General features: G+C 49.1%; 2 protein-coding genes across 2 annotated transcripts in view; both read right to left on the bottom strand.

The window, feature by feature from the left end:
* Positions 1 to 3110, bottom strand: part of COLCA2 (colorectal cancer associated 2) — a 10420-nt gene extending 7310 nt beyond the window's left edge. Inside the window, exon 1 of the mRNA XM_009882484.1 lies at positions 3079 to 3110. Coding sequence (XP_009880786.1) covers positions 3079 to 3110 — 32 coding nt within the window. The remainder of the gene's footprint in view (positions 1 to 3078) is intronic.
* A 998-nt stretch (positions 3111 to 4108) lies between these two features.
* Positions 4109 to 12679, bottom strand: LOC104284190 (chromosome unknown open reading frame, human C11orf53). The gene is made up of 5 exons (XM_009882483.1): positions 12670 to 12679; positions 10355 to 10464; positions 6144 to 6186; positions 5126 to 5424; positions 4109 to 4504 (listed from the first exon to the last, which is right to left on the bottom strand). Exons 1-5 carry the CDS (start codon positions 12677 to 12679, stop codon positions 4109 to 4111), a joined length of 858 nt encoding a protein of 285 aa, XP_009880785.1.
* Positions 12680 to 13339: the final 660 nt, after the last annotated feature.

Below are 13339 nucleotides of genomic sequence, written 5' to 3'. Positions count from 1 at the left end.
GGTGCAGCGGCAGCGGTGGCCCCGGCCCCACAGCAGGCAAAGGGGGCAAGAGGTGACAGGCTTAAAATTTGGGGGCGAAGGGACCTGCTTGCCTGGTGGCAATGCCAGGTGGATCCCGACAATATTATTGTTTTATCCCTACGGGTATAAGTTTGAGTTTTTCTCTCCTAATGCCAAGTATTTAAAACCTCTAGAAACCAATGATTTGACAATCAATGATTGCGCGATACTTTCAATTTGAATATTCAAAGGCTCCACAAAATGGGCTATCTTTTTGTGAAGCTGAGCACATCCCCATCTAGCAGAGGGTCTGGAGGAATAAGATTTGGTGGGGCCACCCTCCCCACCCTTTGCTTTTGGGACATTTGCAGGGTTTTAGCCATCTTTCCCCGAATGAAGCAGATGCCTCAAAACCGGCTCAGTATTTTCCCCTCAGACACGCAGGCTGGGCTCCAGCCCTCTCATATTTCATTTGCTACCTGCAGAGAGGACTCTGCAAGGGACCGAGCTGCTTTTTGCATAATTTTTCACATTTTAAGGCTAAATACTAAGTTTTTTGGGCCAAAATGGCAGTGGGCAGGTATGGCATAACAGCAAGGCTGCCCTGGGCACCCAGGTAGCTGATACTACCTGAACCCCACTTCTTTCCACAGCTCTCCCTTCCCTCTGCCCAGATGCAGGCCTTATATCAGAGTTTATTTGCGTTTTCCCCTAATTCAGACTATTTGCTCTTGCTGCACAAGTTGGCCTCTCTCTTCCTACGTTCACCAGCACTGCCCTGCCCTGTGTGCTGCAAGTGGTGGGGTTTCAGTGTGTGGTAGGATGACACAGTTTTTGGATAACCCTTCATCCTGTACAATACTGACATAGTTGGGTTTTTTAGGTTGCGCTAAAAATTTTCCCTGGGCAGCACGGTCTCTGCCATGCCCCCGGAATAACTGGCTGCGGCAGAAAGCAGGCCAGGCTGTTAATAATCTACTAGCAGTTCAGTTTGGCTATTGTTGCAGCTGAATCTTTTCTTTTCCTTTAAGTTGAACAAATACACTTCATTTCTGTGGGGAGTGGTCGCAGCGGCAGTGCCGTTCCTTGCGCTGAAATGTGCCTCTGCAGCTCCTGGTAGGCCAAGTCTTGCTCGGGCAACTCTGCAGGGATGCTTCCCACAGGCACCTCCGGAGAGGAGCCCTCTCCTCCCACCAGCGATGCAGTATGCTGTGCTGGGGGAGTTTTGGGGGGATGTCACAGGGGAGTACGCTGGCCTGCCCACGCTAAGCGGTTTGGGAGCTGAAGCCCTTGCGTTACCGGGGGTTCCTTCCTGCCGAAGCATCGGTGGTGGGTGGGTAGAGCCCGGTGAGGCCGTGGGCACTGTGCGGGGGAGCCAGCACTCCCGGGAGCCGGGGTAATGTTTACCTTTGTAACTAGAGACCACAGAGCAGAGCGTGCGGGCTGCTCAGCTCCAGTTGTGACTGAGCTGTACACCTTAAGGAAACATGAAGCACCCGTGTTCGGGGTGTTCCTGCATGTCCTGGGTTTCGGAGCATTTCCAGGCTCACAGACCCCCTGCCTTGGTTAAGAGCCAAATGCTGGAGTGCGTCAAACACTTCCAAGACAGCTCAAAACCTTTCTGTCCCTGCTTCTGCCTCAGAGCCCGACAGGAATACAGCCAGACTGACCCCAGTGTCCTCATCCATGCAAGGCCCCTGAAGAAGGTACAGCTGAGATAGCTGATGGTGACTGCTTTGCCACTTTGCCAAACAGCAGCTGTGGACAACGATTCAGCCTGGCGATGTCAGATGTGGCATGGAACAAGGCTGCAAGCTCAGGTGGGCCTCAGGTTTGGGGCACAGGGGCTGCGTGTGGGGCAAGGAGACCCCAAGAGGTTCTGGGGCTCCTTGCCATGGTCAGGGGAGCAGCTCTGGCTGAGCAGGTGCTGCCCCAGGATGCTCCACACCTGCCTGTGGTGCCCACAGACCAAACGGGAAGGCAGCTGGGCTCACCTCGCCCCATGCTTAGCATACGTGCTGGGGAGCCCTGGCTGCGGGCACTTTTCCTGGGCTGAGCTTTCCCTCTTTCTCTGGGGACCAACTAGCAAAAAGAAGGGCGTAGCCCGTGGGATGGGCGGAAGAGAGATGAGGCACAGAGAGCCACTGGAGTTTGTTTTCCGAGCAGGTCTGAACAAGGCTGGGGAATCAGGAAGCATGGAGAGGGACCCCAGCCCTGCCAGGACCAGAGCTGGGGGCTCTTGGCCACCCCATCCCCACTGCCCACTGCTGCAGCAGGCTGCGGACCCTGCCGACTAGAAGCAGGGGCTGCGATGAACCCCTGAAGATGTAACTGGGCTCTGCTGGGCACATTGTGCTAGGGGTGCTGGTGCTCCGGCTCTTGCAGCTGTTTCTCAGCTGCGTTGTGAGGGGTCAAGGTGAGAGGTCTGTCCTGGGGCAGCCTGCATGGAGCCTTCCCTTTTGGGGCAGCTGCTGAGATCCCTGGGAGCACTTGTTCCTTCCTTTGATGCCAGAACATATCCTGCATGGTTTGCTGGTGCCTAAACAGCCAGGGAGGTGCTGTCTGCCAGGTGTGGGCTAACCAAGGGGTTTGTACAGTTGCTGTGTGCACACCGAGGTGCTGGGATATTCCTGGGCTGAGGAGTGCCAGGGATGGTGCTAGGTGGTAAGCCTGTAAAAGAAAAGGCTTTGTGTAGAATGACTGGTGTGGCCTGCTTGGCAGCTCTCTGCAGTGTTGTTTTCAAGGGCCTGATATTGCTGCCTGTTTCTCAGTGCAGTGCTGTGTCCCCAGTCCACCTTCCCCCACAGAGAGGTGCCTGCAGGCAGCATGGTATGAAGAGATGCTCTGGGCCCGATCCTGTGTCCCTGGTGACATGTATGATTCCTGGAGGGTGCTGAGAAGACTCTAAATGCCCTGTCAGAGCCCCAGGATTTGAGGAGAAAAAGCAATGAGGGCCTTAAAGCATCTCATCACTACACACTCTCAGAACCTGGAAAGCTCCAGTTCTCCCTCAGTGAGGCTTTTGTTGCTGCTTCTGTGGGAGCCAGGCTGGAGGACAAGATGGGGCAAAGGGGGTACCCTCCGCCGGGTATGGACGAAGCAGGCGGCATTGGCCGCATCTGTGAGGGTTGCACAGGACTCCTGCGTGTGTGTGTGTGTTTGTGTGTGCAGAGCTACCTCTAGTGGCCATGGGGCCCGGCCTGGCACTGGGACTGCAAGCCAACCTTGCTCCCAGTTACAGCCCCAGGTGGGCGCCTCTTGGCAAGGGGCTGGGAGCAGTCTGCCTTATGCCCACTGACACAAGGCTTTGGGCCACTCCATTTGTATTGATCTGGCGTGGGCAAGAGGGGCAACAGCTCTGTGTGTTCTTCAGGGCAAGAGGGAAATTGGGAAGGGTGCATTTTGAGCATTGCAGGTGGGAGGGATGGTGAGGCTTCCTCGTGGGCAGATCAGCAGGAGGGACGGTGCCCCAGCAGTCCCTGCCAACCCCCTGAGCTGTCTGCCAGGTCCTGGTGTAGTGTGGTGAGCTTTATTTGGTTGTAGCGTCCTGTACTGTAGGCTCAAACATGCCATGCCTTTGCTACTCTGGCCATAACTGTTGCCCGAGACAATTCCATGTTCACAGCATGCTAGCATTAGGGATGCACGTTTACGCTGTTAGGTAATCAGATACCATTATGCAGACTCTGTGCTATTAAGGAGGCCTTCCCCCAGCCCCTGCCTTGCTCCCCAGCCTTCCCAAACCTCTTCTGGTAATGTTGCTCTGTAGATGTAGTTTAAGCTTCAGAGCAACCTGTTTTCTCAGCATCTGAAAAGAAGTACCTGAGATCCTTGTTTGTAGGAAAGGCCCATAGAGTGCAGATATTTTGCAGGCTATTTCACTCGTACCACAGCAGGACTGTGAGCAACAACTTTCATAAGGCGCTAGAAGGCACCACTGTAAGCTAAATGTGGCATATCCAAATGATTGTATTTCTAAACAGAGCATAAAGCATTGCATGTTGTTAGCATTCTCTGTTTGAAGGGCCAGCTTTAGGGAAAAGCATACAGGTAATTAATTTGTTTCAATAATGGTCCATTTTTCTTTTCCTCCAGCTCTTATCTCTCATCAATAAGTTCTCCGGCCTTCGTAAGTCCCCCAGGTGGGATTTCCATCCTCTTTTGCCCAGGCAGAGTTATCATGAAGGGGCTCCGAGGACTGGTCTGGCAGGAGGTGGCTCGTCCTGGAGGTAAGCTCATTTGCCACAGTCATGAATGGTGAGAAGGAGTAGGATGAGGTGGCAGCATAACTGGGGGAGTAGTGGACATCTTCAAGAGGATGCAGAGGGTAGGGCTGGGCTCCAGGGATGGCTGGGGTCCAACCTGAGCTTCGGTATGGAGAAATGCCTCCGGACTCATGTGAGGAGAGGCAGCTGGTGCTAGCAGGCAGTGCTTGCAGAGGGTCTGAGCATGCACCGTCCGACTGGCCAAGACTGTCAGGTGAGGTCTGCTCCCAGGGCTCTCTCTGCATGGAATTGGGGAGAGAAGGCAAGAAAGACCCTTAAGAATAAAAACTTGCCTGGAGGTAATGGCATATCTAGCTTGGCTTCACCGAGCCAAGCAGACCCCAGAGCCTAACTGGGAACACTCACAAGGGTTTCTGTTGCTCTGGAGCAGTATTTGGTGTTAAAACTGTTAAAAGGAAATATCCATGCTGTCAATAGTGGGCAAGGCCTGGAATAGGCTCCTGGTGGGAATGACCAGCCTTGACCCTGCAGGAGCTCTGCCCTGGGGGTATGAATGGAGCCAGTTCCTGGGAATCGGCAGGGATGGGGACAGGCAACAGCCTGGAGCTGACAAAGGATGTTTCTAGAAACTTAAGGACCTTAATGGAGTAGGGTTTTTGTGGAGCAGGGAAGGTTGTTAATTTAGGAGCTGATCTCCAAAGGAAGAGGGGACAATTAGACAGCAGATGGGAATAAAGAGAAAAACCGTTCCCCCTCAGCCCTGCCCCATCTGCTGTGTGCTGTGCTGTGGCTGCCTCCTGTAACAGCCACATCCTTCCCGCACAAGTCCCCCTGACTTAACCCCAGCTTTAAATTGGGTGATCTTTCATTGGGTGACTGAGAACCGTAGACTCACTCACTAGTAGGAAGTGCGCTGTGTCATTAGGGAAGGATGGCAGGAGAGGGGACACAGAAGAAGGGCTGAAGAAGGAGCTGGTACCAGCTGTGAGGGGAGTAGCACGGTAATCGCCATATTGGTCGTTGAGATACGGGTCCAGAAGTGCCGGGTAGCCCTGAGTGGCAGAGGAATCACATGAGAAGGCCTTGGACCCTAGAGGGGACGAGTAGACATCACTGACAAACTGCTTTGTGTTGTGGAAATCCAACTCAGTTGTGAAGGATCTCCTGACGCCGTAGTAACCAGACGTGGTAGGTGAGCCTGTGGTGGTCAGAAAAAAGGGTTGGCTAAAGGAAGACCGTAACATCAGCACCTGGGGAGCCACAGAGCCATAAGCACCTCTGCAGGTACAAAGTAGAGCCCTTTTCCCTCTAGTATCACCCAGGGCAGGAGTCAATCCTGTCTTGAAACAGGTGTGTTAGCCCAAGTACTTTTAGCACCTTGGATGGTCCTGATCCAGCTGATGACCTCCATCTGCAGCAAACGAAATGTGCTTTGGGAAGCTTCAAATATGAGGCCAGGGGGATTAAGGTTAGTTTTGCCAGCCTGTGCTTCTTTGCTCTGCTACAGCCCTTGGGGAGGAGGATGGGGTTACAGCTGCAAAACCCCTGCCTTTGTTCCAGCCTTGCCGTCTGTTCCCTGCCCAAGAGCTCAAGGGGCAAAATGGGTCAGCCCCAGGGAAAAAACGGAAGATGCAGAGGGAAAAGAAGGGGTTCTGTGTGGCAGCTCTATCAAGAGAGGTGGGAACTGCTTAAATTACCTCTCTTTCCCCTCTTTGGGGATTTCATATAAGATTACAGGGGACTTTCTTTTATTATTGTAGTTCCTATTTTGACGCTTTCAATTGCTTTCCTCCTGGGGTCTCTGAGGGGTGGCCCTGCTCCAGTGCTCACTTCATGTTCTTTGGAGGAGAAGAGAAAGGAGCCATGTCAACTGTCCAACTTGCCCAGAAGGTATTTATTGGTAGAGAGTAATCTCACCTGGCATTTGTACAAATGGTGACTGCGATGTGCTGGTGCTGCCCTGCAAAAGATAAAGATATGTTAAAAAATGTCTTTTCAAAGCAAGGTAGCTCTCTAAGTATGTAGTTTGGGAAGGTGTTGGCATAATTCAGATGCACTATTTGAGTCTTGGTGCTATCAGTATGAAGAGCTTAACTACAAGATTTCAAGCCTGGGGCATCTGAGGTATTAGCAGATGTAGGCTAAGAAGAGATTTTGAAGGTCTTGTGTAGAGCTGATAACAGTAGAAATATCAAGATAACCAGCTTCTCTCTCATGTACTGCAGGGTCCCTAATGCAGGCATAGTGCTGAGCAGTTGTTTAGGTATAGACACAAAATGGGTCTCAATAAGCTGGTATCTAAGCTCTTGGCTGGTCAAAACCAGGCAGATTCTGCACTGTGCATATTCCAGCCCAGCTCTCCTGTGCTGCATCTGCCTGCCACAGAGCCACTTTAGCTGGCCCCTCCTAGCAGAACAAGCAGGCCATGTGTAGAAGGCAGTTGTTTTTAGCCCCTATTTGGGTGCTACAGCAACACTGATAATAATCTCTTCTTAGTTCTGAGGTAAGACAGAATTGGCTGTGAGTGAACCTGGTGCTCATGATGGGAAATTCCTTACAAAGTGCTGTGGCAAAGGCATCTGTTCCTCTGGAGCAGAGCTCATACGTGGAGTTTCATTGAGTTATATCTCCGGACCTCCAAACTCGTAGAGCAGAAATACAGTGCTCACAGCTGCATTTACTTCAGCTGTGCTGTCGCCCTGGCCAGTGATGGTGGCATGCTATTTTCAGTTTGCATAGTGCAAACAAGAGGTCCCTGCCATAGCAGGCAACCAAATTTAGAGGTTTAGATTTGAATTAAATTTGCCAGTGCTATGACTTCCTTTTACTGCTGAAGGAGGTTTGCAGCTGCTCCCTGCTCTGTCATGAAAATGAGCTCTGAGCCCACACAAGTCACACGGGCTGCAGGAGTGATAGGAGGTGTCAGGAAGGAGCCCTTTGGCTTGTGGGCAGATGAGCATTCACTTTGCAGGGTCAGGGCTGGGGCTTGCACCTGTCTCCAGCTGGGCCATTTTTGGCTGCGGACCTCAGTGAGGATCATAGCTGGTAATGTGCACTGTCCTGGCAAAGCTAAAGCTTCCACATGCAAATCTGGTCTCAGCAGACACCCCTCTCTCAGCATCCATGTCACTTTAGTAATACCCTCTCCAGCTTCAGGGATTTTCCCCACCACCTCCTCTGCCTGCCTGTTGCCATCGTGTCCTGCAGCCAGCTCATGTCTGCATTCACTGAGGAGGGATCTCTTTGAAAGTAATGGTGCAGGCCTCTGCACTAGTGTTTAGACCCCAGCCTCAACACCACATTTGTAAGTAGTCTAGTACTATCATCTGGCACCCCTAATACTGTTTTTGAGGAAAACGTTGAGTTAAGAGGTGCAGGTAGCACAGACGCTGCATACAGGTCAAAGGGCTGCAGTGATGAGAGCTGGGATGCTTTGCTGGAGAGACAGGAAGGTTCTGGGCACAGCTACCAGCCCCCAGTATGGAGCATTTCAAATTACCAGTGCATCTAAGTTCATCTTTGATCCTGTCTGGTAAACAACCACTGAACTATCTGACTGCATGTTGTAGGCAGCAGGTCCTCTTGCACACACCTGTGATGGATAGCCACAGGGCTGACATTAGCTGTAAAGGCTTTACCTGCCTTTAATTCAATTCCAAGATCCTCTGCAGCAGGCCATCTTTGACCTTCATCATAGCAGGCACTTGCATGCTTGCAGAGACCTACATTTCACTTGCCTCCTGGCTCCTTATTAGGTGATGAATGGCTTGGCTTAATTGAAGCCCATTAGTCCATTTCCTCCCTGCATTATTTCCTTTCAGTGCTGTGGGACTGGGGTAGCTGGATCTTCTGCAACACATCAGTGTGTCTGTTTAGCATCAGTTGAGCCCACAGCCTATTCAGCTGTTGATAAACTTGGTCTCAACCTGCCTTGCACATGACTGGGCAGAGATACTGGCTGTGTTGCTTCACTGCCTTGGTAATCCAGGAGCGTTGTTCAGCTACAAGGCTGCATTGGGGGACTAAACGTAATAATGACCTGGTCCTGCAGTGGGGACCTATGGTGCCCTTTGACCATGCTTTGGCTTCAGTGTATCTCCTTTCTGGGCACAATCTGTAGTACAGCAGCTGAAGTAATAAAAATTAGTAATAAAAGCAAAGCTTACTCCGGGCAGGGCACCTCACTGGTTTACTATCAGCAAGATTGCTGACTGATCTGTCCCTGGCCTCTGAGTGCTGCTGGACATGGTGCTTCATCTGTGTATCTAGCAGTTTCCCAACCTGAGAAAAGATGGTAATCCTTTTATCACGCAGAGGGTAACCGCTCATTCATGCCCACAAGTCAGACCCTCCCTAAAGCCCAGGACCAAGCCCTTCTGCCCTGCAGTTGATGAGAACACAGAAGCCCAAATTATGTGGTTATTGTCACAGTACACACTGCAGAGCCTGACTGTCATGAAATTGGTGCTGTTCTGCTGCCTCAGTAAACTGCCCAGCAGCTCACCTCTGATGAGCAATGACCTCTCCTTGGCAGCACAGATCTCCTCCATAGACCTCCCCTTGCACTACAAAGGCTTACTGATTTTGGAGAAAAGATCACGTTCAAACAAAAGATGCAGCTAAATTACACTGCACCATAAATATACAAAGGGGTGTTCAGTTATCTGCGGTTTGCTTTGATTCTGGATTATATTATGTCAGATAAACAGAGCTGCATTTACAGCTGTTCTTTTCATGATATGTTTGAGGAAATACGGATGTTTGCCCTGCACAATAATTTTTCATCTCTCATAGGGAATAAGCAACAGGACTGATTTTGCATTAGATAGACACACAACTGCTAAGCTTTGGAATACAAAGCAAAGGGCAATAACTCAAGCAGCAAGTGTTTTACAGTTCCTAGGGCTTTTGATTGCAACCGTTGAAGCTGCTGCCTCCAGAAAGGGAGCAGGTAACACATGATAGTCATCAGCCAAGATCTGTTTTCTCGGTGAGTGCAAATACAGTGGTTGCTTCCTGCTGCTCCCCAAAGCAGTTTTCCTAAATGCCTGCCTGGTGGGAGCATGTTTCCCAGTGACTGTGCATGGCTCAGGGGGTCTTCTGCCTTTCTGCATTAGCTGAAGGCTGTGAAAATATCTATGGCTAGATCTTGCTTTCTTTGGTAATGCCCGTGCTGTTTTTCTGCCAATTTTGTTACACAGAGTTAACATGCATGAAAGTAACAGCGAGAAAAATACTTGCAAGTCCTTTTGAGATCTCTTTGTTTTGCAAAAGGCAAAAAGCCTGAGGCAAATGGCTTGGGGGGGAAAGAGCACCAAAACTTCTTATATGTGTTTTCTGCTGCCAGTAATTCATGTCTCTGCTCCCACCCTTTCCTTCCAGGGCATAGTTTCAGCAGCTTGACTGCATCTCCTCGTCTGTCAGTGGCCCCGTTGCTCCAAGTCAGCCTGGAAGTGAAGTGCTGCTGCTTGGTAAAGGTGCGTCTTGAGAGCACATAGGGAATGGCTTACTGTGCCACTGGATGCCATGTACTGGCAACTGGAATATTTTGTCCTCTTCTGGGGACATCATCGCTTTTCTGGTTAGTAATTGGGAAAAAACAATGAGGGTACTATAATTTGACTTAGATTTCCTGTTGCCATAGAACCACTTTAAGAAGAAATCATCTTTTAGAAACTGATGCTTGGCCTCTTTCCAGACATCCATAATATCACTGCATCTCCCCTGGCACTCTAGGATGCCAGAGCGGAGCTGAAAGGAGCACAACATTCAGGGAAGAACATCTATTTTTGTGGCACTGAGTTGTTTAAGTGTAGCTAGTGGGAAAGGAAGCTGACTTGAGAAGGTGTCATATGCAGGATGCGAAAGGAATGAGAAATTTAGCATTACTGATTTGCTTTAAAAAAAAAGGACTTAAATTCCTCAAAGGTTCACTGATGTAAAAATCAAGGAGCCATGTGTGATCTTTTGGGGCAAGCACTAGTGTTGCAAATGTTTTTGCTATTCCTTGTCAATACTGGAAGTGCCCTGAACTCAACATAAATGCTCTTTAAACCAGAGGATTACATGACATGACTTTTCTGTTGTTTTTTTTTTTAAAAAAAAAAAAAGGCCAGGAAGTGACTTACACTGAAGCGAGAGCCACTGGTCTGCCTGGATCGTTTTTCGGCAAGAAGATCTTTGACTGTGTGTTTCACTCGCACTCCTTGGTACACCCGTTTGCCAAAATCTGTAGGGACTGAGGGAATGAAACGACCATTAGAGGAGTTCAGTGAAACGATAAAGCAGCTGGAAGAGGTTGTTAGGGAAGAAGCAGATTCATTGCCTTTGTACACCAAGTTTGGAAGGAAGCATATAAGACTGCTGTTATTAATACAAAATTATCCGTTAGGAGCCCAACAGTGAGGGCTGCTCATTTGCAGAGAAAAAAAGACTAAGGTGCCCTAACCTGTATTTCAGCATTGGGTGCCATGTGGTTTCCTTGCAGGTCCCTCTGTGCCAGATATGGCTGGCTGGTTGTTTTTGGCTTTTGTTTTTCCAAAGAGAGCTCTGGGGGATCCTACATTTCCCCTTTGGGTCAGCAAAATTTGATTTAACTGTACAGCCCCTCTTGCTTTCAGCAGAGATGCTGTGGTTTAGCGCCTCCTTGCCCTTCTGGAGTTGCTGGCTTTCAGCATGTCGCTCTGTGAGCTGTGATCTCAATAGAGCAAAGGTGGAAGTACCCCAGACGGTTGGAGCAGCTCCTCTGAATGGGGATGGGAATCTCAGTGCAGATCTCGGGAAAGGAAAAGGAGTGGACTGCTCAGTCTGCTTTGTATCCACAGCAAATACAGACAGATACTCAGGGACTCTGTTGTTTTATCAAGGTTATCGAGGAAGGCACAAAGAGGGGTACGGTGTCCCAGCCATGTCACCCAAGAGGCTGATGTCAGGCCTGGCTCCGTTTTCTTGACCTGCCTGGAATACAGCACAACCTCTTCCTCTGCGCGGATAAAGCTTTGCGAGATCTGCCTCGTGTACAGGCATTTTGGCCCAAGCGAGAGCAGAGAGGGAGGAGGTACAATACCTGGGACAGCTCTTCTCGCCGGGCCAGCAGGCTGTGCCCGAACTGAGAGCTCACACCTGCGGAGCCAGGGAGGAGTGTCCATATGGGCTGTTATTGAAACCTTCCAGAGAAGAACTTAACTTTGAAGCTAATCCCTTGGAAAACACACAGCCGTGTTCTCCCGAGGGAACACAAACAGCCATTCCACAGCGGATATGTTTGATCTCTAAAATTGTGATTTATATTTTGCCCTTCTGCTTTCGGGATGTGTCATTTGGCTCCGTTTATCACTTTGATTCATGTGGCATTGTGTCCCCAGGTGCACATACACATGGAGAGATTAGAAAGGGAAGAGTAGAGGGTTTAAAGAACACAGAATCTCAGTGTTGCCTTGGGGTAACCCCAAATGTTTTCTGTTGGGCCATAGCCATTGCAATTTTGGGCAACTGCAAGTTGGTTTTGGTGTTTGAGTACTAACCAGAGAGACTTCAGCCAAGACTGGGCACAAGGCAAATGCATTGCAAGAGACAGTCCCCCAAAAAGCTCATGATGAAAATAGTCAAAATAGAGGTGAATGCTAAGTCTGCATATCAACCAGCGAGTATCTGTGGACGAGCCAGGACACAGAGAGAAATATTCAGAATGGGGTTATTTATAAAATAGCATCCGTGGGAAAGCTGGGAGCAGCTTTTATTATTTTATTTTGCAGTCTGATATTGCCAAATCCTACGACTACTTTGTATTAACTGATCTTGCTTCTCTGTGACTGCTTCTAGCAAGCATCTGATGCTCTGCACTTTTGCAGTCCTGTTTTCCAAACGTTTTTACTATGGTCTACAGACATTAGAAAAACACTTCCACACCCCCATACTTTTACACATGGGTGCTATGCTATTGAAGTTACTTCACTCATATACTCACAGTTTTTCCTCTACTCAAATTCTTATAAGTAAGCGATGTAATGGCTCTGTCCTCTAACCCTGTTTTTAACTTAGTAGTCCAGCCTCACATAACTAAACCTGTGGCTTTCAGTGAGTTTTCAGCAGTTTTTTTTGTTTTTAAAACTCCACATAACTCTGCTATTGGCAGCATCAGTGAAGGAAATGCTAATTTAGGCCTGAGTTTATGTAATTTTCAAGCAAATTGAATCATATTTCACATCACTGATCTAACTGCCTTTTGGAAAAATATTGCATTGTGAGGGAATATAAATTGTCTAGAGAAGGTGGAACATGCTAATAGATACTATTAAATTCTTAAGATGCCACATGTTGATTTTAGACAATTCTTTCTGATTTTTTTAATATGAGCCCAAGGATGGCATGGTATGTTCTTTCCCTGATATTTCCATGAAGATGCATCTTTACACTTGTGAAAAGTCAAGGTGCTGAAACTCACCTGTTTCCATTGTTGTCACTGCTGACAAGTCCCAGCTCTCAGATTCTGCAGGACTTTGGAGAAGGGCCGTCCGTCATGAGCTTCCCAGAGCAGAGTGAAGTCAGTGCTCATACTCCTCTAGTAAAGTTCCAGCTGAGCCTGACGGAAATGTTTTCTACAATTTAGTGATGTCTCCACAATACCTTGTTTGGGATTTGCTTAAATGCAAATCCCTTGATGTGTGTTTCACTCCAATTTGCATGGTCAGTGTGGATCATTCCCAAGGAGTCTCTTCCCTGTCTGAGTTGACATTTCACGGATGAAAACTGAGCTGAGGTTTACTGGCAGAAAAATCTTGGGTTAAAGAGAAAGGCTGGTAAGACTTGCAGTGACGAGCCGTCTCCTCACAGGTGAGGCGCCTGGCTGGAAGGTTTGGGACAAGAGCGTCTTCTCATGTGTAAGTGTGATACCCCCACGTACTGTTGAAGATGCATATAGCAGGCCTTTCTCAGGGTGTAGTACTGTCTCTCTGGGACCCCACAGGCTATCTTGTGCATTACACAATTAAAACAGGATCTTTAGACACTGTGAACTCAGGAGGCTTCGCATGGCATCCACCAGCACCTGCAGGGAGAAGGGTAACACTCAGCCAGGGACAGTGCGCTTATGGGACCAGCAGGAAAATCTTTTG

Source organism: Charadrius vociferus, unplaced genomic scaffold, assembly GCF_000708025.1.
Source record: "Charadrius vociferus isolate BGI_N301 unplaced genomic scaffold, ASM70802v2 scaffold1413, whole genome shotgun sequence".
In the NCBI taxonomy this organism is placed as follows: Eukaryota; Metazoa; Chordata; class Aves; order Charadriiformes; family Charadriidae; genus Charadrius; species Charadrius vociferus.
Note: the sequence above shows the minus strand (reverse complement) of the source record. Positions and strands in the feature narration are given on the sequence as shown.

Bases quoted from the DNA above. Each gene is read 5' to 3' on its own strand.
- LOC104284190 (XM_009882483.1), bottom strand. The intron at 5,425-6,143 runs GTGAGATTACTC...TGACCACCACAG, and splicing joins ACCATTTGTACAAATGCCAG to GCTCACCTACCACGTCTGGT. The intron at 4,505-5,125 runs GTGAGTGAGTCT...AATTCCATGCAG, and splicing joins ACACAGCGCACTTCCTACTA to AGAGAGCCCTGGGAGCAGAC.